The sequence below is a fragment of the Monodelphis domestica genome, chromosome 2, assembly GCF_027887165.1.
Source record: "Monodelphis domestica isolate mMonDom1 chromosome 2, mMonDom1.pri, whole genome shotgun sequence".
In the NCBI taxonomy this organism is placed as follows: Eukaryota; Metazoa; Chordata; class Mammalia; order Didelphimorphia; family Didelphidae; genus Monodelphis; species Monodelphis domestica.
In genome coordinates, this window is record NC_077228.1 from 215,707,432 (window position 1) to 215,734,407 (window position 26,976).

General features: G+C 42.7%; 1 protein-coding gene and 1 pseudogene across 2 annotated transcripts in view; one reads left to right on the forward strand and one right to left on the reverse strand.

The window, feature by feature from the left end:
- Window positions 1-14,046, reverse strand: part of LOC130456917 (NAD-dependent protein deacetylase sirtuin-3, mitochondrial-like) — a 50,862-nt pseudogene extending 36,816 nt beyond the window's left edge.
- Window positions 14,047-15,043: 997 nt separating this feature from the next.
- SDK2 (sidekick cell adhesion molecule 2) overlaps window positions 15,044-26,976 on the forward strand; it is a 491,418-nt gene continuing 479,485 nt past the window's right edge. For both annotated transcript variants that reach the window (XM_056817207.1, XM_056817208.1), the window contains exon 1: window positions 15,044-15,435. In XM_056817207.1, coding sequence (XP_056673185.1) covers window positions 15,339-15,435 — 97 coding nt within the window. In that variant the 5' untranslated portion in view covers window positions 15,044-15,338. The remainder of the gene's footprint in view (window positions 15,436-26,976) is intronic.

A 26,976-nucleotide genomic window follows, 5' to 3' on the forward strand; every position in this document is an offset into this window, starting at 1 on the left:
TGTATAACTCCCTGCATTGTTGGAATTAAATGGCTTTTATTATGAAAACAAACTGCCTCCAGTTGTCTTTTAACTGTACCCCCATTTTCTCTAGAGCATCTGACTCTTTATCACAGGATTATCCAGCATTCTGTTCCAATGTTCATATTTATGGCTAGCCTGCTCTATTTTCTTCTGCCTTTTAAATTTCTTTCCCTCACACACTAGGAAGACTGGGAAGCAAGTAGAAAACTTCCCCAAAGTGGAATGAGCTTACCATTCCTATAGGAAAAATAGGTGACTTGAGGGAGTTAGAATAAATTATCTTTAAGGTCTCTTCCAATTCTAGATTTTTGCCACATGAAGTCCCAGACACACATCCATTGACTTCTGGAGATAGTCTCTGACATGCTCAGAATAAAAGATACTTGGAAAATTGGAAGATTCGGGCAAAAGGAAATAAGGTCATATGGGCAATCCAATTTTCAAAGGACGTATTTAACCACATTCCTATGATGTCTCTTCTATGCTTTCCTTTTCTTTTTCTTTTGAATGTACACTAGTTTCAATAGTTTTTCCCACCAAGATTATTGAAAATGTTGCTGAATATTTAAGACACATTGATTGGACTCTTAGGGAATGAGGGACAAATTGCCATTCTGGAGAAACTGTTAGCTACAATGACCAAAGAGATATTCTGAGAGCATAAAGAAAGAATCAAAAAACATCTTTCCTGAGAGAATTGTTTTAACCCTTATCTTACAAAAGAAACAATGTAATGACAATTTGGAAGGGGAATTTTTAGACTTTATTTTTTCTAGTTTTACATATAAAAAACAAAACAACATTCATTTTTTTAAATTGAGTTCTAAGTTCTTTCCTTCTCCTCCCTCTTACTTGAGAAGGTAAAAAATTTAAATAGATTAGATATGTGTAGTCATATAAGACATAGTTCTATGTTAGCCATATTCTGAAAGAAAACATAGCCAAAAAAACTCCAAGAAAAATAAAAAATTTAAAAGCATGCTTTGATAGTCATTCAGCCTTCATAAGTTCTTCCTTTGGATGTAAATAGCATTTTTCATCATAAGTCCTTTGGAATTGTCTTGGATCATTGCATTGCTAAGAATAGCTAATCTAGTCATAGTTCTTGAGAAGAGACTTTAATTGCAGAGCTGAATGGTGGGGCTGTCTTTCCAGAACCGATAAGTAAGCAGTAATAGTTATAGTCAGATGCATGTCTTCTTTAACTAATACATTGTAAATAATTATTTATGTATTTGCTTTATTGTTACACTGCTAAATTATGTATCTAGTTTATTTAAGCTGAGGAGATTAATTGAATCAAAATGTATGGCAAAGGGACTGGTTTATTTGATAAATAATATTTAGTGAATTAGGAGTGTGAGCTCACAGTTAATTGATTAATTAATGAGAAACAATGTTGTAATTTTGGTTGTTAATGAGAAATATTAGAACATATCCTTTGATGATTTAGAACCTGTGATGAGAGAATGAATATGAAAAATTAGCAAATAACATTTAAAAAGAGAAGTGACCATACCATCAATACTATGCTTGGTGGATATTTTTCCTGGAGACAGGGAGATGGAGACAGATGGAAAAGGGAAGAGGAGGAAAGGAGTGGGAGAGAGAAAGGGAGAGGGAGAAGGGAAGGGGGAAAGGAAAGAGAAGGGAAGAAAGAAGAGAGGGAAGGAGAGAAAGACGGAGAGGGAGAATATTGATTATTTAAGCCTAGAGTTTTGTGACAATTAGTTGCCAGTTTCCTCAGGTAGAAATCACATTCATTAAGATGAAGGTCTTTGTTCTAAGGCACTTTTGCTAAACAGAAGTCATCTGAGACCAGGGATATTTTCCTTTTGAAGTCCCATTGATTAAAATGACCCATGACTTTCTATTCCATCTCAGTTGAACACAGGGAAGATTGCACCATTGATCTTGCATTCACCCATGTGTTCCATTTTCATGACCATGAAGAACTATACAATTCCTTTATTATGTTTCACTCCCTGGGGTTCTCCAGTTCCCTTAAAAAGGTATAGAGGTGTCTAGTCTCTGCTGTTGACTGCAGCCCCAATCAATAGTATTCCTACTATCTTAGGGGCCCTATATATTTTACTTAAAAGTCAGGTTAGTTTTTACAAAACAAAAGAATATTTACTTGGAAAATAGAGATCATCTTCTTATAGGTCACTGACATCATTTCATATTTCAGTCCCTATTTAAGAGAGAGTTCTTTTTATCCTAGCTAATCCTTGTATCTGTATCTTTGCATTTATCCCCTCCTACAAATATTCCCCACTCCTCTTAGTTCTGGCATTATAAAAAAATTCTATCTAGTTTTATAATATTCCCTTAAGATATTTCTCTTCTCACATTAATCAACTAGTATTTATCAAACACCCACAATGTGCCAGGTACTCTTATAGGAACTTTTTTCTTACAAATATTATTTTAAATTATCTTTACATTAAATCCACAAGATTGTCATCCTCATTTTATAGTTTGGGAAACTGAGGCAAACAAATGTTAAATGACTTGTCCAGTGTCTAAGGAATGATTAAAAAATTTTTAAACTAATTTATTTTTTCAGTTATATATAGAAACTTTTTTTGACAATTCTTTTCTGACATTTTGGGATTCAAATTTTCTTCCTCCCTCCCTTCACTGTATTCCTCCCTGAGGAGGTAAAAATCTGATATAGGTCATACCAGTGCTTTCAGGCAATACATACTTCCATATTGCTCATGTCATGATAGAAGATACATATCATGCATACAATAAAAAAGCTCATGAAGGAAATAAAGTGGAAGATGGCAGGCTTTGATCTGTAGTCAGATTCCAACAAGTCCTTCTTTAGCTTTGGATAGCATTTTCATCATAGGCCCCTTGTGGTTATCTTGGAGACTTATTTTGCTAATAATACTTTAATCCTTCACAGTTGATCATCATATAATATTTCAGTTACTATATACACTATTCTCCTGGTTTTGCTCACTTCACTTTGCATCAGTTCATATACATCTTCCCAAGTTTTTCTGAATTCATTCTGTTCATCCTTTTTTGTGGAACATTATCCCCCGACAACCATGTACTACAAATTGTTCATTTGTCCCCCATGTGATGGACACCCCTCAGTTTCCAATTCTTTGCCACTACAAAAAGAGCTACCACAAACATTTTGGAACAGATAGGTCCTTTCGCCTTATCTAAAATATTAGACTTGAATGCAGGTCTTCCTGACTCTAAGCCCAGAGTACTAGTTGCCTCTAGCAGCTCTCCAGGAGACATGCAAACAACTATGTACAAATAAATTATATACAAACTCATTTGGAGGTATTCTCAGAGAGAAGGCAATAAGATTGAGGAGGACCAGGAAAGGCTTTTTTTTTTTTTAATTAAAAACTCTTACCTTCCATCTTAGAATTAATATTGTGTATTGGTTCCAAGGCAGAAGAGCAATAAGGCTAGGCAATGGGGGTCAAGTGACTTGCCCAAGGCCACGCAGCTAAGAAGTGTCTGAGGTCAAATTTGAACCCAGGACCTTCTTTCTGCCTCTAGGCCTGGATTTCACTCCACTGAGCCACCTAGCTGCCCCTTAGGAGAGACTTCTTATAAAAAGTGGGATTTTAGCTAAGATTTGAAGGAAACCCGAGAATTGAGGAGGTGGAAATGGGCTGGGAAAGAATTTCAGACATAGGAGGAGAGCAAGTGAAGATTCTTGGAAGGGAAGCAAGGTAGCTCAGTAGAGTGAGAGCCTGGCCTAGAGATGAGAGGTTTGGGGTTCAAATCTGAACTCAGACATTTCCTAGCTGTGTGACCCCTGGGAAAATCATTTAGCTCCCATTGCCTTGGAATCAATACACAGTATTGATTCTAAGATGGAAGGTAAAAATTAAAAAAAAAATCTGGAAGAGAAAAACATTCTTGTTTGAGGAACAGTAAGGAGGCCAATGTCGGCCATTGGATGGCAGTGTGTGTGTGTGTGTGTGTGTATTGATGGCATCATCATGCTTCTAGTCATCCAGGGTTGCATCCCAAGTGTCATCTTCAATTTTTTCTCTCTAACGCAACCACATATCTAATAAGTTGGAGTGTTCAGGGAGGACTAGCTCCTCTGGTATAAGGGCTTACTGAGCCCCATTCAGATGCTTAGACACCTTCGGTGTCTTTCTGTCACTCAATTCCCACCTAATGGCTCCTAGAAGTGCAGCAGCCACACTCCAGTAAAACCATCTCAGAAGACAAGCTAAACCAAGTTGAGGGTAGCCAACAGCTCTCAAACCCATTGATGAGTTAGGGAAATGCCTACCCCTACCATGTAAAGATTTCCCCCAGAGGAACTGGTGGGAGAGAACAATTTGTTCCAATGGCCATGAATGTGGCTGAAACAGATGCTATGGAGTGCTTAGACCTTGATCAGAAATTGAAGATACCAAGATCATCCACTGCATTCCAGGCCTTTGCCTGTCATCTTGACTCTTCTCTTGCCACTTTTGTCTTGATGTTTTTGGAAGAGAAATTGATGCTGAAGACTTTGGACAGCTCTGCTTCACTTAAATCCAATTCATGCTCTAGTAAAGACATCACCCTGTGATGTTACTGATCCTCTTCAAAATCAAAGATGAACAACATCTAATAAGTTGACAAATAGTGTAATCATGACTTCTGTAACTTCTCTGGCATTCATCTCTCTTGCTCCATTCAAATACCCTCCATCCTAGTTCAGGTTCTCATCAGCACTATTATAATAGTCTCCTAATTAATGTCCATGCTTCAAATTTCTCAGCTCTACGGTCTATCCTTTAAACAACTACCAAAGTGATTATGGCCATGTCAGGCTCTCTCTCTCTTTTTTAACCCATACCTCCCATCTTAGAATCCCAAGGCTAGGCAATGAGGACAAAGGGACTTGCTCAGGGTCATGCAATTAGAAAGTATTTGAAGTCAGATTCAAATATATGACCTCCTATCTCTAAGTCTGGCTCACAATCCACTGAGCCACTTAGGCAGGTGCCTCTTATGTCACTCTCTTACTCACCAAAGTCAGTGGCTCCCTATTGCTTTTAGGGAACAAACATAAATTCCTATGTTGGCATCTCAAGTCCTTCACAACGGGAACCAAACCAACCTTTGCAACCTATAATGCTATTTTCCCTTCTGCTCACAACATTCCAAACTGGCCTTTTTTTTTACCATTCCTCAAAAATAGGACTTTATTTTTCCTATTCGGTATTTTGAACTAGTTGTGCTCTGTGCTTGTTGTTTTAGGCCAGCCCTAATCCAGGTCAAGCATAAAATAAAGACAAAATGAGACATTCAAAGCCCATTTAACAGTTAACAAATGGAAGTCTCCTTAGCTTTGGTATAGTAAAACATAATCATCAATGATATAACACTGGGGGGCAGCTGGGTATCTCAGTGGATTGAGAGCCAGGCCTAGAGATGGGAGGTCCTAGGTTCAAATGTGACCTCAGACACTTCCCAGCTGTGTGAAACTGGGCAAGTCACTTTGCCCCCATTGCCCAGCTCTTTGGCTTTGCAACCAATTGATTCTAAGATGGAAGGTAAGGGTTGAAAAGCAATTAACAAAGTTCTCTCTGAAAGAGATACTCAGTATACAAAATAGATATGGTACAGCTATTGATTGCCTTTACCACAAAATAAATACTTAAAATATAAAAGCTATAAGTGTGCTTTAACAAATACTTAAAACGTAAAACAATAGCCCATTACATTGTTTATACTTTCCCAGAGACAAAGATAGCTTGGTAAGACTGCCAGCTAGATACTTCATTTTCACCTTGAATCTATGCTATCAGAAGAACTGGAAATTAGAGATACCCGGGTGGCACAGTGGCTTTTGTGCTGAGCCTAGAGTCAAGGATATACCTGAGTTCAAAGCTCACCTCAGACCTTTACTACCTGTGAGACCCTGGGAAAGTCAGTTTTCGGTCTGTAAAATGGAGATAATAATAAAACCTGCCTCCCAGGGTTGTTGTGAGTATCAAATGAGATGATAATTATAAAGTTCTTGACATGGAAGTCAGGAAGATCTGAGTTCAAATTCAACCACAGAAATTTCAGAAAATTACTATCTATGTGTGACTCTGGGTGAGTCATTAAACCCCTATTTACCTCAGTTCCTCTTCCACAAAATGGGGACACACTGGAGAAGGAAATGGCCTTTAGGTACTATACCTGGTACATAGTAAGTACTATATAAATGTTCGCTATTTTTTTTAAACCCTTACCTTCTGTCTTAAAAATCAATACTAAGTATCATTTCCAAGGTAAAGGAATGATGAGGGTTAGCCAACTTTCTTTTGCAAATGACTTGCCCAAAGTCATACAGCTAAGAAGTGTCTAAGGCCAGATTTGAACCTAGAACTTCTCCTCTCCAGGCCTCACTCTCTACCTCTGAGCCATTAGCTGCCCCTAATGTTAGATATTATTAAGGCACTTAATACAGTGCTTGACATGTTGTTGTTCTGTTGTTCAGTCATATCCAACTCTACAGGATCCCAAAGACAAAATCCATGGGATTTACTTGGCAAAGATACTGAAGTGGTTGGCCATTTCCCTCTCCAGTGTGTCCTTATTTTTCAGATGAGGAATAGAAACAAATAGAGGTTAAGTGACTTGCCCAGGGTCACACACAGATAACGAGTTTCTGTGTCTAGATTTGAACTCATATTTTCCTGACTCCAGGCATGGTATTCTATCCACTGTACTCGTAGTTGCTCTTACTCGGCAAATAGTAAGTGCTTAATAGATGCTTTTCCCCTTCCTTTACAAGACCTGCCAGGAAGGTGCTTTAGTCCAAAGGGATCCAACCCGTGGTCATCTTCCATTTCAGCAAAAGATTTAGTTGCAGGAAGTACTTCTAGGACTGACTGGGGAACTCAAGGGCTTCCAGCTGGCTAACACCATACATTTCTCAAGATCATTCTTCTATGATCTGTGCTCTGGGAAAGAAATATAAAGTAGAAGAGGCAACTAAGGACACTAAATCTATTGTCTCCCTCCTCTAGGCAAACACATCTTCTTGCTGTCATTGCTTTAGTGGTTGAGGGTAGAGAAGAAAGGGAGAGAAATCCCTTCCCCTCCACTGAAAGTCCAAGGGAGAGCTGGCAGTGGATGTCTCCAAATAGAGACAACCAACTTTCTTTTCTCATTTCTCCCAATATTCCGCTTAGTGTACAGGTAGATCTTTCTGGCTTGGGTACCAATCATCTTCAATACAATCCTTGAGTCCTAGGGACTGAGGGAACGAATGGAAACCATTAGGTCATAGATATCCATTAGCAATGGACCAGAATACATGCTGAGCTCCCTGGAAAGTATTCCAGTCCAACCCTCACCGCCTTTCCATCAGATACTTTTTCCCCCCTTGTACTTCCTTCTATCACCTCCCTGACCCTTCCTCCAAATAGATTCTGTTGAAAGAAATGATCTTGTTTTGGCAAGGACAGTAGTCTATTCTATGTCAAGTTGGGGTGGCAATGATAGAGGAAGGAAATGATGTGGCCCCTGCCTTCTTGCTGTCCTCTTCCTCTGGTCAAGAATGTGATCTTTCTATGTATCTCAATGCTGTTCCAGTTGCTGTTAGATCTGAAAAGACAAAATATATAATAACTGCTAAAAATCTGAATCATACCCTTTTTTTCCTCCCCTGGAGAGTGGGGGAGAAAAAGAAACAAGTTTTCCACCACATATTGACCTTTAACTGTTATCTCTTCTGTGTGTGATGGACCTCGTGGGGTGAGGATGCTATTCTTCTCTAAGAATAAGATGATCTGGCTGCCTTGTTGTCCTCCCCCTCTGCCCAGGACACAGTGTAACACCACTTTTGCCTCCATGGCAGGGCACGACTGTTCAGTTCTCTACTATTAATGACAAGATACATGGTGAAGAACAGTGATCTCTAAACTTTTCTGATCACACCCTTATGAATAAGAATAGTTGAACCTTCCACTCAATACATTTTTATATGTACTTACACAGAAATAACTTACATATACTGTACTAATTATTATGTACAGTATAAAACTTACACAAAAATAAGAATATAAAAAGGATGCAATAAAGATGAAATGATATTTTTTTTCCTGGAGTCAATAAGGAGCCACTGTAATTTTTTGAAGGGGAATGATGTGATCAGATCTGAGTTTTAGAAAAATCACTTTCCCAGTTGAATGGAGGATGGATTGAAAAGAAGAAAGATTTGAGGTAGAATAGTCATTTATATGGCTTTAGAAAGAGGAAGTTAGATGACAGTGGATAGAACACTAGGCCTGGAATCAGGAAGACCCAAATTCAAATCTGTCCTCAGACATTTATTAGTTGTGTGACCTCCAATAAGTCGCTTAACATGTTTTGCCTTAATCCACTAAAAAAGGAAATGGCAAACCACTCCAGTATATTTGCAAAGAAAATCCTCCAGGGCAGTATGGTCCACAGGGTCCTGTAGAGATGCATACAACTGACCAATGATAAGAAATTGTCTAGGGGAGAGGCGATAAAGGCTTGAACTAGAATTGTGGCTGTGTGAGAGTTGTGGGACTAGCAAGCAATAGCAAGATTTGACAACTGACTAGATACATGGTGTGAGAAAATATGAGGAGTCAAAGATGGCAACAAAGTTGCTAACTTGTGTGATTGGAAGAATGGCTGGTCCTTGACAAGAAAAGGAAAGTTCAGGAAAAGGGTAGGTGTTGGAACAAAGATAATATAATGAAAGCTTTGATCTGTTACAACCCATCTGTTTCTGCTCATTTTATTTTGACTTACTCTAAACCACTCAAAAGAAAAAGATGAGAAGCTGACCTCTCTGGTAACTCTGGTTACTACTGCTCTCTATACAGAACCTGTCTTCCTAAGGGTATCTCCTGTGGCTATGAGGTGGTGCAGTAGATAGAGTACTAGACTTGGAGTCAGGGAGAGCCAGGTTCAAATATGAACTCAGATACTTATTATCTGGGTGACCCTGGGCAAGTCACTTAACCCTATTTGCCTCCAAAGTAAAAAATAGAGTCTTGAGCAAGATCTCCTGTGTAATAGATCAATCAGAGCATTAGAAGATGGATCTTGTCCCAACTTTTCCTTCCACAGGCGGAGATTTTGTCTCCAATACAACCTTATCTTTCTTATTCTTCAATATTCTCTATAAAAGCTACCAAACTTTTTCCTTTCTGAGCTGAGTTTCAGCTCCTTAGGGCAATTTTAACCTAACCACTACCCAGGCAGCTACATAGGTGTCACTATAGTTGCTTCTTAAACCTCTACTTGAGAGAAAGGGACCCTGGATTTGTAGTCAGAGAAATAAGGTTCAAAGCCCAACTAAAATATATTCTAAAAACAATCTGAGACCCCATCTTTCAGTTTTTGCTTGAAGAAATAACTTATCTAAGTTGTTTGACTTCAGGCTAGTCCCTTACCTTCAAGATCTCCTTCAATTTGCTCCTCTGTAAAATGAAGACACTGGAGTAGATCTCTAAGATCCTTTCTAATTCTCAAGCCTGTGAATATGATGCTCCACTAATAAGAGCATATGTATGATGTGAGGAAGAGGGAGAAGTTCCTAAAGAGCTGTGTGTATTACTTTCAGGGTAGTGTGATACCTTCTATACTCATTAAAAACGTGGTGAATTTTGATGGGGATTAGTAGTAACTACAGGAAGTTTGGGGTATTTTATGGATAGATGTTTAAATGGTTATTTTTTTTTTTACTTGTTCCAGAACTGTTTCCCGAGCACTTGCTCTCCTTTGTTCAAACTTAGAGAAACAAACTATGGAGCAATAACTCCATTAGAAGGTAACTATGGCACTGGGGAAACTGCTTGATAAGGAATCCAAAAACCTCAGTTCAAATCCTAGTTTTGTCACTTGTTTTGTTACTTATTGGATCTTGAAAGAATTACTTAACCTCTCTCAAGGTCTCAATTTCCTTATCCATAAAATGAGGGGCTTGGGCCAGATGGCCTCTAAGATCCTTTTCAGATCTAAATTTATGATCCTATGATACATTCTTCCTTCTTGAGAGACTAGTAGGAAAAGTACTGAACCCCAAACTTCCGAATCTCAGGATCCAGACTTTATTAATTATATAACTTTGGATAAGGCTAACCTCTCTGAGACTCAGTTTATTCATCTGTAAGATGGGGAAAATAATATTTGAACTAGCTATATCAAAGCATTGTTGTAAATAGAAAATGTTATACACAATAAAGCATGATGACACTGTAAAATGTCATTATTATTCTCCACCCAGCACCAAGCCAGTAATCAAAACTGCCATCTGTTAAAATGGGTTGAATGCCCAGATGAGAAGTCCTGGACCAGGTGCCAGCCACTGGATGGGGGAGAGGGATGCAAAAGAGACTTCTGCTCTTGGGAAGCATGAACCCTGTGGCCACAATGGTGAGTGAAGGGAGTGGGGAGATGATGAAAAGTGGAGGTAGGGGTATGTATGGAGAGAATCAGATTATAAAAAGGAGCTTTAGTTTAACTCTTAAAAAAAAAAAAGCATAGGGAAGTATGAGTTTGCATGCAACACCACTGTTAGAATATCCCTGCTTATTACAAAGGGGGAATTGTGGTATATTTTCACTTAAAGCCTTTTTGTTGCTGGTGACTTTGCCATTAACAAGCCTTTCTCAAAGTGGAAGTCTGCAGGCCAGTGATCCCTCCAGGAGTCCAACCCTGGGACAGAAGCATTATTTCTGTGCTATGCTGCAAAAAATAGTGTTTTCTGTGTTAATATGGTTCTATCTTTCATTTTTCTTGTGTATTTATGACTTCAGTGTCCATATGTCTCTGTAGCGCTATGAAGAGAGTGATGTCACAGGGCCTGAGTTCAGATTCTAACTTGACTTTAACCTTGAACACATCATATAGTATGGGCCCCATTTTCCTTATCTGCACAATGATGTTTGCCTAGATGGTCTCCATAGTCCCCTCTAACTCCAAACCAATGAACCTATAACCTGTGTTACCATAGGAAAACCATGCAAATTTTTTGGGTCTCAGTTTCTCTATCCATTAAAAAAAGAAGATTGGACCAGATGAATTCTAGGTCCTTTCCATCTCTAAATTTATGACTCCTTGAGAGGCAGCATAAAACATAGAGTTCTAGACTTAGATTCAGGAAGAACTGTAGTCAGATGCCACATATGAGCTGTGTGACCATGTGCAGATAATTTCACCTCAACACCTCCCTAAAATCTACAAAATTATAGAGATGGGTTGTAATCTATGTTATAGAAGAAATTTTCACACTCATGAAATGACAGATCCTTGACAAATTGGTAATACATATAGTAGAGGAGGCTGAGGGGAAGTTGCCTTTGAAGGTTTTTTACAGTTCTTATTTTATTATATATCTCATATAACATTGATGCAACATTAGTAATTATGCTCATTTCAGAGATGAGGAAACTGAGGACCAGAGAAATGGAGTCAATTGCCTAGGATCATATGGCAACTGGCAGAACTGGGACTAGGATCTCTCTCTCTCACCTACACCTTTTGTCTTAGAATGGATATTAAGTATGTATTCCAAGACAGAAGAGCAAAAGGGCTAAGTAATTAGGGTTAAGAGACTTGTCTGGGGTCAAACAGCTAAAGGATCCATCTCTTGATCAGGATGCCAATCTCTAACATAAAGGTATGCTGCTGCTGCTGCTGCTACTGCCACCACTGCCACCATTGCTGCCACTACCACCATCACAACCACTACTACTACTAACACCATCCACTATATCTCAATCACTGTGCAAAGTGTTTTACAAATAATACATCATTTTATTCTCACAATAATCTTGGGAAGAAGGTATTATTATCCCTATTTTACAACTGGGAAAATTGAAGAAGAGGTTAAATGACTTGCCCAGAGTCACACACTTTTGAGTCTAGGTGGGAACTCAGGGAATCTTTCTGATTCCAGGCCTATCACTTTTTCTGATGCTCTATGTAGCTGATGGACAGAATAGGTTTAGGGTTCTGTAAGTAACCTTGCCCCATTTTGTCTTCCAGAGCAAAGATAGAAATTCATTCATTTGTTAGAAGACTTTGTTGTTTGGCATAAGTTAGCTCTTCCATTTCTGAGTTGGGGGTGCCTTGGATCCTGAAATAAGACTTCCTAAAAGGTAAAAGGGACCACAGACACCTCCCCACCTCCAAATAAGTTTTCCTATTTTATTATCTCATAGTGTCAAATGGCTGGATTAGAAGTGTGATACACAATGTTTAATGCCTACACTTTCATATTAAAACCTATTTTAGATCCTAAGCAAACTCCAGTCTAGATGTCCTGGCCACTGGTTTGTTTCAGGGATTTAAGGAGTAAAGAATGAAGTCACTGTGGATTTCAGTTGTTTTTATGTCTCCCCTGTAAGTGAGTATATCCTTGTGCCTTTTACCTTTTTCTGTGAACTTAGCTGTGATATTTCTATTGTTTCTTCCCTTGGCTGAGACATAGAAGCATCTCAAGGATCTGGCTCTTGGAGTCAGCACCTTGAAACATCTGTGCAGATACACTTGGACCATGTCCAACAAGGGCCCTGGTAACCTAGAGCTGGTAACCTGGTAACAAGTTCAACAGCATTGCTAGTTTGTATCTCTGAGCTGGGTTGGGGGAGAAACTTTTGAAGTGAGAGCCCTGAGTAGGTAAGGTGGTACAGTGTGCACCTGCCTGCTTTAGGGAAGAATAGAGGACCTGCTAGGTCCTTCCATGCTATATCCTTTCCTACCACCACCCCATACAATTAGCAATTAGAGTGGGGCTGGGCAGCTTGTAGTCAGGATGAAGTGGAGGTTTTGATAAGAAGTCTCAGATTTGGTCTAAGTAAGAAGCCAAACTTGCCAGTGGTTCTCATTCCAGGGCTTTTGAAATTAAAGTAACAATGTCTTAGATCAGGAACTCATAATGTTTTGTTGGTTTTTATTTTTTTGTGTGGGGGTCATGGACTTCTTTGACAGCTTGGTAAAACCCAAGGTCCCTTCTGATAATAATTCTTTTAAATACAAAGAATTACAAAGGATACCAATTATATTGAAATAGTCATCCCCCCCCCCCAATTTTTTTTTTAAGTTCAGGGACCTTTGGTAAGAACCCCTGTGCAAGATGGAGACTAATTTCTCTTTACCATTGAAGGGAAATCGCAGCTCAGTAGTTGAGAAGGATGGGAAGGGGGTCCACAGCATGAGGGGTAGAACTAGATGGGGTGTCATACTCTGAGGGCAGGAAGCTGCAGTGTATCTCCAGGCCCCGCCAAGACACACTGGTCCTTTGATTTGCAACAGAAATAGGCAGTCAGAGAATTGGTCTGGGTCGACTAGAGGAACGGCTACAGCGCCATCACCTGTTGAGACTTCCAAACAAGGTAAAGAGGACCTTCTCTCCCCCTCACCCTCCAAACCCAGCTCTCCATCGAGCTAACGCTTCGTGATGACTCAGGGTGGCTCCTCTGCCTTTTCCTAAGGGGAGAAGAGGGGCGGGGCACTAGGTGACCGAAGCTCCAATGCCACGTTCTCGCGCCCCTTATGGATCCCAATTTTCTATTTTCCCTGTTCCCTTTCCAAGTGTTTCCAAACCTTTTTGAACAGACACAGAAGAACTCTGTTCCTGACCTTCCCCTTCAGGCTTCCCTACTCTGTTCGCCTTGGCTTGTCTCCGCCATGCCATTTCTTACCCAGGCATTAAGCCAGACTGGGCGTGTGTGAGGAGGTGGGTCCCCCCCCCCCCGCCCCCGAAGGACTAGGGCTGAAATTGGGGGAGGGGGCCATACGAGGGGCCTGAGAAGGGCGCCTGGTAGGGAGGGAATGGGAGTGGAGGCTCTAAGGTCATTTAGCACTCCCGCCAGGCTCCAAGTGCCCCACCGCACGCAAACGGATTCCTAAAACGCGGGGGCCGTAGCACTGGAGACAGATTGTGTCTGTGCGGGGCTCGCTCCCGGCCCCCCGGCCCTCCTTCCTCTCTTCTCTGTGCGCGCAGGGCTGCTCTCCAGTCGTGGCCACAGGGTAGCGCTCGGCCCCCCTCTCCATCTCTCCCTCCGCCTCCGCCGCGCTCGTCCCCGGCTCCGGCTCCCCCCCACCGCCGCTCCCAGCTAGTCAGACTCGAGCCCCAGCTCACACTGCAGCCGAGCCCAAGGAAGAGCAGAGCGGCTAGATCGAACGAGTGGCTCCACGGCGAGACTGAGCGGCGTTGACCGGGGCCGAGGCAGCTCGGAGGCGGTGGGGACAAAGGCGCCTCTCTCTCCTCCTTCCCGGAGGGCGCGGAGCTGAGGAGAGCCGGCTGCGCGCCTCGAAGACTGCAGCTTTGCCTTCTTCCCTCGATCTGTCTGTCCTCTCGGGCTGGGGCCAGGGACTCAGAAGGAGGGCAGAGCCGGCCGCCGCTCGCGCCTCCAGGCCAGGTGGAGCGCTCAGTTCCCGGGTGACGGCCGGAACGCGCCTCTCAGCCATACCAACTTCCCCCAGAAGCCCTGGGGTTGGGCTGGACTTGGTGCGGCCGGAGCTCCGCACCCGGCTGCAGAACGTGCAAAGTTTGCTAGCTGGGGAGGCGTGGAGCTGAGAGCTTGCTCCCGGCGGCTTCCTCTGGCGATACATCCACCGGGTGAATTCTCTATTCCAAAAGGGTTTGGGGGGTGAAGGGGACGCAGGAAAATAGGGGGAGAGTATTCTAAGTGGAAGCGTTCTCTGCCCGACTTCATGCATTCAGCAAAGTTAAAAAAAGAGAAGAAAACTTAACCTTTTGGAAGACTTGGATCGATGTGCTAACCTACCCCGAAATCCCGGCGCCCCTAAAATACCACCTTTACGCCCCACCCCACCTCTGCCTCACCCCTCCTCTGGCGCGGTTAGCGGGGGCCAAACATTTCAAAGAGCCTGGACTGCGCCTGGAAATCCGAACCAGGGGGCGGGCAGGCAGGCGGAGGGGGCGGGGGTCGGGCAACGTGGCCACTGGAGGAAGTTTCTTAAAGTTGTCCATTTCTCCAGGAGCAGGAGCTGAGGTTGTTACCCTGCCTGAGAGCAGCAGTGGTGGCACTGCCTTTCGGGGAAGAGCGAGACTGGAAAAAGAAGTGTTCGATATCAGTGAGGGAGTTGGGGGGTGGGGGGGAGGTGGCTAACCCTCTGAGCCCCGTCCAACTCCGTGTTGCCCTTTGTCTTCTGGGAGGCTGAGCTGGGGAAAGACAAGGGGGAGGGGGATCACCCATTCTGCCCCTTCTCTCGTGTACACGACCCTGAGGACTGGGGCCCCTGCTTGATTCACGGTGGGAAGAAGCTGCGGGGTGTCGGACCCCCAGGAGGATTATAAAACGGAAAGAGGAGAGTCAGGGATGCCCGGAGGGGATCCTCGAAGTCCGGACACCATGCGAGGACTCCTGCTGGGCATCCTGCTGATCCTACAACGGACCCATGCAGCCGGAGCCCAAGGTAAGGAGGCACATGGGGTTTGGGGGACCCAGCGATGGTTTTAGCGGCCGCCGCAGAATCCACCCCTGGGCTTTTGGGGACTGGAGTATGAAACCCCGATTTGGGATGAAGAGATCTTTATGGGCCGCCTGTAATAGGGGAAGATAAGAAAACCAGAGAGCTAACATAAGCTGAGACTCACCGAGAGGTGGAGAGAAGAGCCGTTATCTGAGGATTGAACTGGACTGGGAAAGGAAAGGGGGGGGGGGTGCTGAGGGATCATACGACTTCCCCCTCCCGAATTCTTTCCCAGTCACCCCCAGAATCAGTTCGTGTGTGTCATTCGTTAGGGCTGGAGTTCACCCAGAACTGAAGAAAAGCAGAGCTTGGGGGTAAAGGGGAATGAGTTTGTGTGTCTTCTAACCTGATCAGAGCCTTCTTCCCGATTTGCTGAGAGCTGGCAGAGCTGGGATCTCCCTCCTCAGACCTGAGTCTTCCTACCCTGGTGGACTGGGCGAGGGAAAACAACCTGTGAACAGCTCTTAGACCTCTCCATAGCCAGGCCACTGTGGATGGGAGGGAGATATAGTAAAGGGGATGAGTCGGTCAGTTCCTTTATATGAGGAGTCTACCTCCTCCATCCCGCGAGTGTGATCTTTGTCCATACATGCCCCCTCCCCATCCCCTTCTCTTCGTCGTTGTGTATGTTGGCCGAATCCACAGTGTGTGATCTCAGTATGCACAATAGCTCTCTGTGACTATATGTGTACGGATGCATGCAGCCACAGTGTAGTTAGGGGTCTCCCGAGAAACCTTTCCCCAACACCCACTAAGACATCCTCCTAGTCCCCCCCCCCCCTTTGCACCGACTTCCGAGTTGCATTGGCCTATTAAGGCTAATATACACGGACAAAAACCGATCAGGCAATCAACAAGTATTTCTTTCCTATGTACTAGGCACATATTAATTTATGTGGGGGGTTGGGGAGAAGCAGGTAAGAAGTTTTGCCCTTGGTCTATTCAAAACAGAAAGAACCCTGCTTCTCAGACTACTCCGCCTGTATCTTCCTGAAGAAATGGGGTGAGTGGGTGTGTCTGGTTTGGTGGATGGGTGTGTCAGTTAGGGGTTACACTCAGTATGACTCTTTTCTGCCCTTCCCAAGTAAGATGGGGTCTTTGAGGTGAACCTAGGAGCACCTGAAGGGTATAAAGAGAAAAGAAAGTAAGCAAAGATAGGGAAAGGCAAAAAAGCAGAAACCCTTCACTCCTTGTTGCTTGACCTTGGGAGAAAGTATAAAATACTGAGTGGATTAAGGCCCAACAGCAAATGTTTTACACAAAAGATAACTGGATACCTTTCCTATATCTGGCAGATGCCCATTATAGCTCTTGTCCCTTCTTCTTCAGGGAGGAAACTGTCCAAGGATGAAGGAGAGTGGGTAGGAAGTCCCTACTAAATAATGTCGACCAAGGGGATCTATAGTGTAGAAAAGGGGCAGAGAGTTGATGACACAGAAACCTGATTTCTCTCTAGCCACAATTGTGATGGGACTCAACCCGGATGAGAAGGGATTAAATGGGAGGGGCTAAATGGACATTTGATCCCATTCTGAGACCTTAGTTGCAATCTTTAAAAACAAAACAAAAACAAAACCAACTCTGGCCAAGAGCAAGTTGAGTGACCTGGAGGATAGAGGACCATTGCTGGGAACTAGGAATAGGAAAGAGGGGCTTAATTATGCTCTGTTCAGTTTGGCCTCCTGATTGCTATTTTCAATACTGCTGCTTCCCCTCCAGGAAAGGCAGTAGAACTGAAAATTCCCACAATCACCTCTGAGTTTCTGCCTAGATTATAGATGTCACCAAGCCCAGGTCTTTAAATATTACTGCTAGAAGGGACCTTTGCGATCATCTCACCAAGCCTCCTCATTTAATGGTTCTAGAAAAATGGGAAGTTAATTGTCCAAGGTCACATAGCTAGTTAGTGGCAACATTGGGACTAGAAACTGGGTTTCCAGATTGGAGAGTTCAATTCTTTGTACCACCATATTGCTTTTTGTTGTTGTTGTTATGTCCCACTCTTCATGACCCCATTTTGAGGTTTTTCTTAGTAAAGATATTGGAGTGGTTTGCCATTTCTTTCCCCTGATCATTTTACACATGAGGAAACTGAGGCAAACAGTATAAAGTCACTTGTTCAGAATCATATAGCTAATAAATGTCTGAGGCCAGCTTTGAACTTGGAAAGAAAAATCTTCCTGACTCTAGGCCTGGCACTCTCTCCACTGCACCACCTAGCTGTGGAATATTAAGCTGATCTATTGCTTCCTTCCTAATATTAGATCTGGGTTCTAAACTTCTCTGCAGCAATTACATCATTATTGCCACTCATTAACCCATATTCCTCTTTTCTTTTCCCTGACTACAATAAAAGACTAATTGGTACCAACCTCAGGTGTGTTCTTGTCTTCTTCTCAAGCCTCCCCTGCTTTTTAATAACCCTTATCTTCTGTCTTAAACTCAGTATTGATTCTAAGACATGAGTAGATAAGGAATAGGCAGCTGAGGTTAAGTGACTTGTCCAGGGTTGCACAACTAGGCAGTGTCTGAGGCCAGATTTGAATCTGGACCCCCCTCTTCTACAAGCCTGGTGCTCTTTTACTGGGCTACCCAGCTGCCTCAAGCCTCTTTTTTTTTTTGAAAGGCTGAAGTGCCAAGCATGGCTGAAAGAGGTTGGGATCTGGCTTGGGACACCAACCTGGGACTTGGATTTTGTTCAGAGAACTCCCCAAGGGATCTTTGGGGAAGAGAGTAAGTTGGGTTTCTGCTTATGTCCCTTCTTTCTAGCTCAAACTACTTTAGAAACAGAGATGAGATGACCAAGGATATCTCACACTTGGAAACTGAGAGGCTCATGCCTTTCAGAAGCCCTTCAATCATAGTACCAACAAATAATCAGTATTCAATGTGTGATTATTCTGTGCCAAACACTGCCCTCAAGGAGCTTACATCCTCCTGGGGAAGACAGCATGCAAGGCCACCCTCAGTTTCCATCTAAGCCCTGGCCTCTTGAAAGCCTGCCTATAATTTCTTCCTGGTGTCCTAAGGCTGGGCAGTTGCCACTCTTAATGCTTCCTGAAAGAGAGGCTCTCCCTGTCAGAAGAGGTGAAGGTCTGATTGATTCATGCTTGCTCCTGTTTCCCGTTTTCTCCCTTTTGGAGTGCCTGACCCCTGCATCCCTTGCTGCTCCATTTGTGTTCTCTGAATGAGAGTATTTTCCAGTGTGAGGGTGTTTGCTCTCCTTTCATTTGTCTTCAGAGTGGCAGGCCTCCTTTCTGAGGAAATAGGAACAACTTTGTTCAGGCTCTGGGTTTGGAGCAATGGGCTGGATGAGTATGAGTCCCAAGATTCTTTGTTCTGCTGCTTTTCTGGTTGGCGAGTGAAGTTTGAAATGGGAAAATTATTATTAGGCTCTGAGGGAGCAGACCAGGGAAAGAAAAAAGGGTACCCCCCAGCCCCTCTGAATCTCCCTCTTGTATAGCTTGTGACACAGAAGGGAACCTTCAGGGTTTGAGTACAAGGGGAAAAGGGGGATGTGTCCCATTTTGAACATTAAGGTCCCATTTCTTTGTCACCTTATGATTCACAAAATGTTCCACACCCCCCCCCCCCAAACAACTCACTCAGTGAATTAGGGAGTATAAGTAGGATTGTTCTTGTTGTTCAATCGTGTCTGACTCTCAGTGACCCCATTTGGGGTTTTCTTGGCAAAACTACTGGTGTGGTTTGCCATTTCTTTCTTCTACCCAATGAATTAGGGAATATAAGTAGGATTGTTGTTGTTTAGTCGTGCCTGACTCTCAGTGACCCTATTTGAGGTTTTCTTGGCAAAACTACTGGCATGGTTTGTCATTTCCTTCTCTAGCTCATTTTATAGATGAGGAAACTGAGGCCAAAAGGGTTAAGTGACTTGCTCAGGGACTTACAGTAAGTGTCCGAGGCTGGATTTGAACTCATTAAGATGAATCTTCCTAAATCCAAACCCTGTGCTCTTTCCATTGAGTCACCTCCATGCTCTGTAAGTAGGATTATCTCTACTACAAAAATGATGAATCCAAGAGAATTTAGGTAAGCAACTTTACCTAGGATTACATGACTAGAAGGCGTCACTGGTTAGAAATCTACTTTTGATACTTACTGGCTATCTGACTCTAGGCAAATTGTTCAAGTCTCCTCATCTGTAAAGTAGATCTGATACCACTTTCCATATCCTAGTTGTGGGGGGATTGTTTTATAAACCTCAAATGCCAAAGTTCAAAATGGGCCCATCGCTCCTTCCTTGAAACACCTACTTTAAGAGTTCCTGGATATGAGGCATTGCTGTGTCCTCTGGGAGGGTTGATTTACCTGGGTACTTATTTTCAGTCAGTGTGATCTACCCAGATCCTTAATAACAGTGCCTAATAATATCCATGTCTATTATAACTCTTGGAGGTTGAAAAGATACTTTTGTGAATGAATGAGAAAATAATTTATTTAGTGCTTACTGTATTCCCGGCACTGTGTTTACCATTGGGGATAGCAACAGAAAATTGAGACAGTCATTGCAGCCAAGGAGTTCACATTCTTATAAGAGAGGATGCTGCTGCAGGGCAGATGGAAAGATCTGATGCTTTACCATCTTAATGGAAGGATTGTTGTTGGAAACTCTGCTCATCTAAGCCTTATGAGGGGTCGTATCACCTACCCACAATTATTGGGAAAGGGGAAGTAGACCAGAGGGTCAGAGGGCATTGGAGACTCTCTTTAAAAATTATTTATTTATTTAAAGTATTTTTCCCATGGTTACATGAGTCATGATTTTCCCCATCCTTCTTCCCTCCTCCTTCTTGAAGCTGACAAACAATTCCATTGAGTTATACATGTATCATTGTTCAAAACCCATTTTGCATTGGAGTCTCTTGCTTCCCTCCTGTAAGGATGAGGATGAGAAAGGTCAGTGGATGGCTGGGAGGGGGTGTCCAGTGTTAGTTGGGATCTAGATGCAACAAGAGTTGTTTCAGAGGAAGGGAAGAGGCCTCTTCTTGGGTCCATGGACATCCATTGGGATTGGGGTTTCAGGACATTTTTCTTTTAACAGCCCTATGTACTAAGTAATATTGGTATTGCTAACTTCATTAAGGACTGGAGATTCTGATGCCCATTGCATTACCAATAGCAAACAATGGAGTCAGTCAGACCCAGATCTTTGGAAATCCAGGGTCAATGTTCCTTCTGTTACCTACCCTTGCTCTCATGTTCAGGAAGAGACAGAATGGACAGAGTGGTGGCAATTCTTTCAGCTGGATTCTAGTCTAGATCTTTCAGCTTGACCAGCTACAGGAGAGAAGATGGGTACAGTCACCATCTAGTGACCAGGGGAAGGAAGCAAGGAAAGGAAGGAAGGAAAAGAAGGAAGGAAGGAAGGAAGGAAGGAAGGAAGGAAGGAAGGAAGGAAGGAAGGAAGGAAGGAAGGAAGGAAGGAAGGAAGGAAGGAAGGAAGGAAGGAAGGAAGGAAGGAAACAAGCACTTATGTTTTATTTTTTAAAAATCCTTACCTTTTGTCTGATAATAAGTATTGGTTCCAAGGCAGAAAAGTGTTAAGGGAGACTCGTCCAAAGTCATACAGCTAGGAAGTGACTGAGGCCAGTTTCAAACCCCAGATTACCTGTTTTCAGGACTGGTTTTCTGCCCATTGAGCCACCTGGCTGCCCAAGAAACAATCATTTATTAAGTGTTACTATGTACCAGATGCTAAGCATTTTACAAATACTATCTCATTTGATAGAACCCTGGGAGGGAGATGCTATTATTATTCTCATCTTTCATTTAAGGAAACTTAGATAAGTGACTTGTAAACTTAAGAGCCTAAAGATTCTAAAGCTTAAGAGCTGATTACTAGGCAGTTGAGATCAAATGACTTGCTCAGGGTCACACAGCTGAGTTCAAATTTGAACTCATGTCTTCCTGACTCCAGACTCCCAGCTCTATCCACTAAAATACCTAGCAGCTTAGGAAGGAGGGATGGGAAGATGCAGGATGCAAAAATTGAAGTCAGAAATGTCTTTGGAAAGCTATAGCCAGAGATACTTAGTAAACTCTAAAGCAGGAAAGTTTACTGTTGGGAGCTAATCAAAATAAAAATCAAATGACCCACAAGGGGAAAAAAATGAAGGTTTAATTATAGAAGGTGGTTAAGCTGTAATTATTAATTGCTGATGGCAAAAAAAAATACCTTATTGATTAGAACCTCTTGCTAATTAATGAGGGGCCTCTGTGTGTGTGTGTGTGTGTGTGTGTGTGTGTGTGTGTGTGTGTGTGTGTGTAGGGCTTGCATCAGGCTAATCTATCACATGTCTAATGTCCCCAGGCAGTGCTGGTTAGGATATAGGGAGGGCTCCAACCCCTTTTCAATCCCCTTTTCCCACCCTTTCCCCCCACTTCAGACTCTATTTCTGAGAATGGAGTCAGTTACCCTTCTCACCCAACCTTGGCATCCTGGGGGTTGGGGAATGAATTTGACATTTTATTGATGGGTTGTCCCAGTTTTGTTAGCAAAGGGAGTCACTCCCCTTACTCATGTTACAGGAGTTAAGTTATGATGACATATTTCATCAATATACCCTTGGGGATGGGGGCAGCTGGAAGACTTCAGTGGATGGAGACCCAGGCCTGAAGTTGGGAGGTCCTGGGTTCAAATTTGGCCTCAGAGATTTCCTAGATGTGTGAACCTGGGCAAGTCACTTCATCCCACTCTTGTGCCTTAGAACCAATACTTAGAATTGATTCTAAGACAGAAGGTAAGGGTTTAAAAGTTAAAAGAAAAAGATCAAACACCCTCTGGGGCAGAAGGGGAAAGTTTCAGTGGGGTTCTCTGTGTTGTTCTCTATTGAAAAGATGGAATGAGGGGCCAGAAACTTTGAGCCTGGGCAAGGGAGGAGGTTAGGCAAATAGCTTTCTGCAGGCCAATTTTTATGAAAGCACATGGATAGTGGAGTCATAAGAACATAGCCATCCAATTAGAAGGAAACATAGCGGGACTATCTCTAATTTAACTCTTACCATGGAGGACACCAAAGCCCGGGGAAGGGCATTGACTTTCCCAAGGTTACAGACATAGGAGGTATCGGAGCCAGGCCTCCATCCCAGCTCTTCAGATTTCAGCTCCTGTCACCCCTCCACCCCACTCCAACTCCCAAAATAATGTATTGATCTTCAGGCTGCTCTGCTGATGGTGTGCTATGTTAAAATGCCTTTGGGGCCCTATGGGTTTTAGGGAGGAGAGGAGAAAAGCAAGCCTCGTCTCTACCCCTAAGACAAAGGTGGACATTCTTGGGCCTGTGCTTTGGCCAAAGAGCCCCACAGATTGGCCAGAACGTGCTGCTCTTGTGGTCTCCCCTCCCTTGCAGGGGTGGTGTGGCATTGAGTTAGGGGGTGCATTGAGTGTGACTGTGCTCTGTCTGAAGGGAATTTCCATTCCCTGCTCCCCCAGAGCATGTCGCCACAGATGGCTCCAGAACAGCCTAAATCGGTAGGAATTAGTCATCGTAATTTGGGGCCTTGGGATGCCAACAGCAGCTTCTGCAGGCAGCAGCCTCGACTACCTCATCATGGAAATGAAAAGGAAAACGAAGGCCTCCTCTTTTGGTCTTCCCTTCTCTGTGGGCTCTGTAGAGGGTGTGGAAAGAGGACTCTCTGCCTTTGGCAAAGTTTTTTAGACAGTTTTATTAGCTTGGGGGTGGAGGTTGAAAAGGGAGAGCTTTCAGAGTTTCCTCAGGGTCATGAAAATATCTGTGTATTCAGGGCAGCTATGTAGCTCAGGGAATTGAGAGCCAGGCCCAGAGATGGGAGGTCTTGGGTTCAAATGTGATCTTTAGTCCCTTCCTAGCTGTGTGACTCTGGGCAAGTCACTTGACCCCCATTGCCTAGCCCTTACCACTCTTCTGCCTTGGAGCCAACACACAGTATTGATTCTAAGATGGAAGGTAAGGGTTTGGGTTTTTTTTTTTTTTAATGCCTGTGCATAGGTTTGCTGGCAAACACCCCTTAATTGGGCCACTATAGTATTGGTGGGAAAGAGACCCTCCAAAGTCAAACATAGCTCTTGTTTGATGCTGGATAGATAGCAAAGTGAACAGAGTGCCAGGCCTGGTGTCAGGAAGATTCATCTTCTTGAGTTCAAATCTTGCCTCAGAGACTTCTTAGCTGTGGACCCTGGGCAAGTCATTTAACTCTGTTTCCTTTTTTTTTCTTAGTTTTCCTTAGTTTCCTCATATGCAAAATGAACTGGAGAAGGAAATGGCAAACCTCTTCAAGTATCTTGGCAAAGAAAACCCCAAATGGGGTCATAAAGAATAAACACAGCCCAAAAGACTGAATAACCACAACATGATGCTGGGTAGCAAAACCAACAACCAAAACTGAACAAGATCCTGTTCTTAAAAATCTCCATAATGTTTCAAGAATTCTTGGATATGGGAAAAACCCTCCAGAAAAGCAGATTGCAACCCATCTATACCTTAGTAGATAGCTTTTTTTTCTTTTAAACTCTTACCTTCTGTTTTAGTATCAGTTCCAAGACAGAAGAGCAGCAAGAGCTAAATAATTGGGGTTGACTTGCTGAGGGTCAAATAGCTAGGATGTATCTGAGGCCATATTTGAACCCAGGACCTCTTGTCTCTAGGCCTGGCTCTCCAGTGAGCCACTTAGCTGCCCACCCCCACCCCCATCCCAATACTCTTAGTTTTTCCTAAACATCCCAAGATCTTTGTTGCCATGGTGCAGTGATAATGAACCTTTTAGATACCAGTGCCCAAACAGCACCCTCACAATGCTCCCTTACCTCAGATAGGGGAGGGAAGAAGCTCTCCCATTGAGCTGCTGGGCAGAGGAGCAAGTGATGAGAGAAATGTCCTCAGGACTATTGAGAGGAGGAAGGGAGCAGCACCCCCTGGCATGCTCCAGCACATGTGCCACAGGTTCGCCAACATGGCCATACTGGTTTACTTTGTATATCTGGGTACCTAATCTGTCTTTCTCATTCTAGTTTTATGGGACTATTCTTGAGCTTCCAAATAGAACTATTTACTTATATTTAAGTTTAAATTATATTTAATATAAGCATATATTTTATATATAGATAAAAATTTTATAAAGTATTATAAATAAATAATATATACTTAATAAAAAATATAAAGATATCAGAATACTTTAAAGTTATCTGACTAGAGAGAACTCAATAGTGCTAAAGTTCTTAACTCTAAACTAGTTTCCTTGGAAATATCATCTGGGAATGATGTCAAGATCACACAACCGCTAATTGCCGGGGTCCCATGACCTCTGACACAGTCATGCCCAAGGAAATAAGGAAGGACTTAGAGAGTGTTGTCTTTAACAATGTTAGACAGAGTAATCTCTGCTATGACCTTTGGTGAATGTTTTGCCCAGAAGACTTCAAGCAGAATACAACATAGCCCAGGGCTTTTCCCCAGTGATACACAAATCTATAAAGGAAGCCATTCTGTTAACCAAACTCCTCAGATGGGCCAAGGCCTTTACCTTAAGGAAGTCACATCAACATGCAATTCTTTCCTCTAAAATACCACTGTAGAGTTATAGAATGACCAAATACTAGCCCAGAAACTTGGGCTCTTTGGTCTGTGGCCACCATTTTGGAGTGGAAGACCTTGATACCCTCATGAGGATCATTGGAAACAGCTACTCTGTCTTTCCATCTTCCCATCTTTTCTTGCTTTCCCTCTGCACTCTCCTCTCTGCTCCCCAGTAGCTGGATGCACCAGAATAGTTTGGCGCTTTTAAGGTCATTCAGTACATTAGTGACTGGCCTGCCACCGACCTAGCAGCATGAGTTGCTTTTAGGCAGAACAGGGGGTATAGAGGGGAAGAAGGGAGATTAAAATTTGATGCTGCTTAGGAAGCTATTAGTAGCCCAGAGGGGTGATGAAAGTTTGATAAAGGAAGGAAATATTATTTGCAATAATGCAGCCCATTTAAGAAGGTCAGTTCTATTCTGTCCCATTATCTGTGGGCACAGGTGGGCATGAAAGTAGTGCTATGGCCAGAAACCTAGTCACATTCCCCTGGAGGCAATAATTATAATACTCCTTAATATAGTAGTTTTTTTTAGACCCATACCTTTCATATAGAATCAGTACTATGTATTGGTTCCAAGGCAGAAGAACTGGGCAATGGGGGTTAAGTGACTTGCCCAGGGTCACACAGCTAGGAAGCATCTGCGATCAGATTTTAACTCAGGACCACCTGTGTCTAGACTTGGCTCTCAATCCACTGAGCCACCTTTTATATAGTACTTTAAGGTTTATTTATATCTGTTGTTATTGTTCAGCATTTTCAGTTGTGTCCAACACTTCCATAACCCCACTTGAGTTTTCTTGGCAAAGATACTTGAATGGTTTGACATTTCCTTCTCCAGCTCACTTTACAGATAAGGAAACTGAGGCCAACAGGGTTAAGTAACTTAACTAACCATGGTTACATAACTCATGTCTGACAACAGATTTGAATTCAAGTCTTCCTGACTCCAGACCTGGTACTCTATATTCACTGTGCCATCTAATATTTATATATTTTGATATAGCATCTCATTTGAACACCATGATGTTCACAGGAAGTAGTTAATATGAATATTATACCCACGTTACAGATGAGGAATCATGTATAGAAAGCAACCTCTTAAAGTCATATTCCAGTTTTTACCCCCATCCTGCTCTGGTTTGGATCTTAATGGAGAGGTGGAACTGTACCAGTGAACTACTATTCTGCCTGGCACATAGTAGATGTTTAATAAATGTTTATTGATTGATAGAATTGCTATCTCTCCCTTTTTAGAAAATGCATTTTAATTGATATTTTTTGCTTTTATTTTACCTATATTTCCCCTTGTATTCTTCCCCCTTACTCTTACCCTTCCCAGAGGGATATCTCATTAGAAATAAAATTTTTAAAAGAAGAGAAAAAAAAAACCTCATCTAAAACAATTAAGCCATCAAAAAAAGGAGGTGGGGCACATTATTTTGAAATGTCCCATACTCAGGGATCCCTCACCATCTTTGCAAAGAAGTAGGGTTGGTAGCTTCTCTTATTTCTTCTTTGGGTCCAAGCTTGTTCTTTAAACATTCTCAACAATTATTAAAAAAACAAAACAAAACAACCCTCTACTTTCTACCTTAGAATCAATACTAAATATCGGTTCCAAGACAGAAGAGCAGTAAGGGCTAGGCAATGGGGGTTAAGGGACTTGCTCAGGGTCACACAGTTAGGAAGTGTCTAAGGCTAGATTTGAACTCCTGATTCCAGAACCTGGCGCTCTATCCACTTTGCCACCTAGCTGCTCCTGCACACCCAGTTTTACCTCTTATAGGAGCAGTTTCTTATCATCCATCCAGGCACACCATCCAACGTAGTAGTGATTACTTCCCAACTATGAGGGCTTCAGGGGCTGCAGAGTCATTGATTGTCTCATCAAAATTAATGTGCACTGCA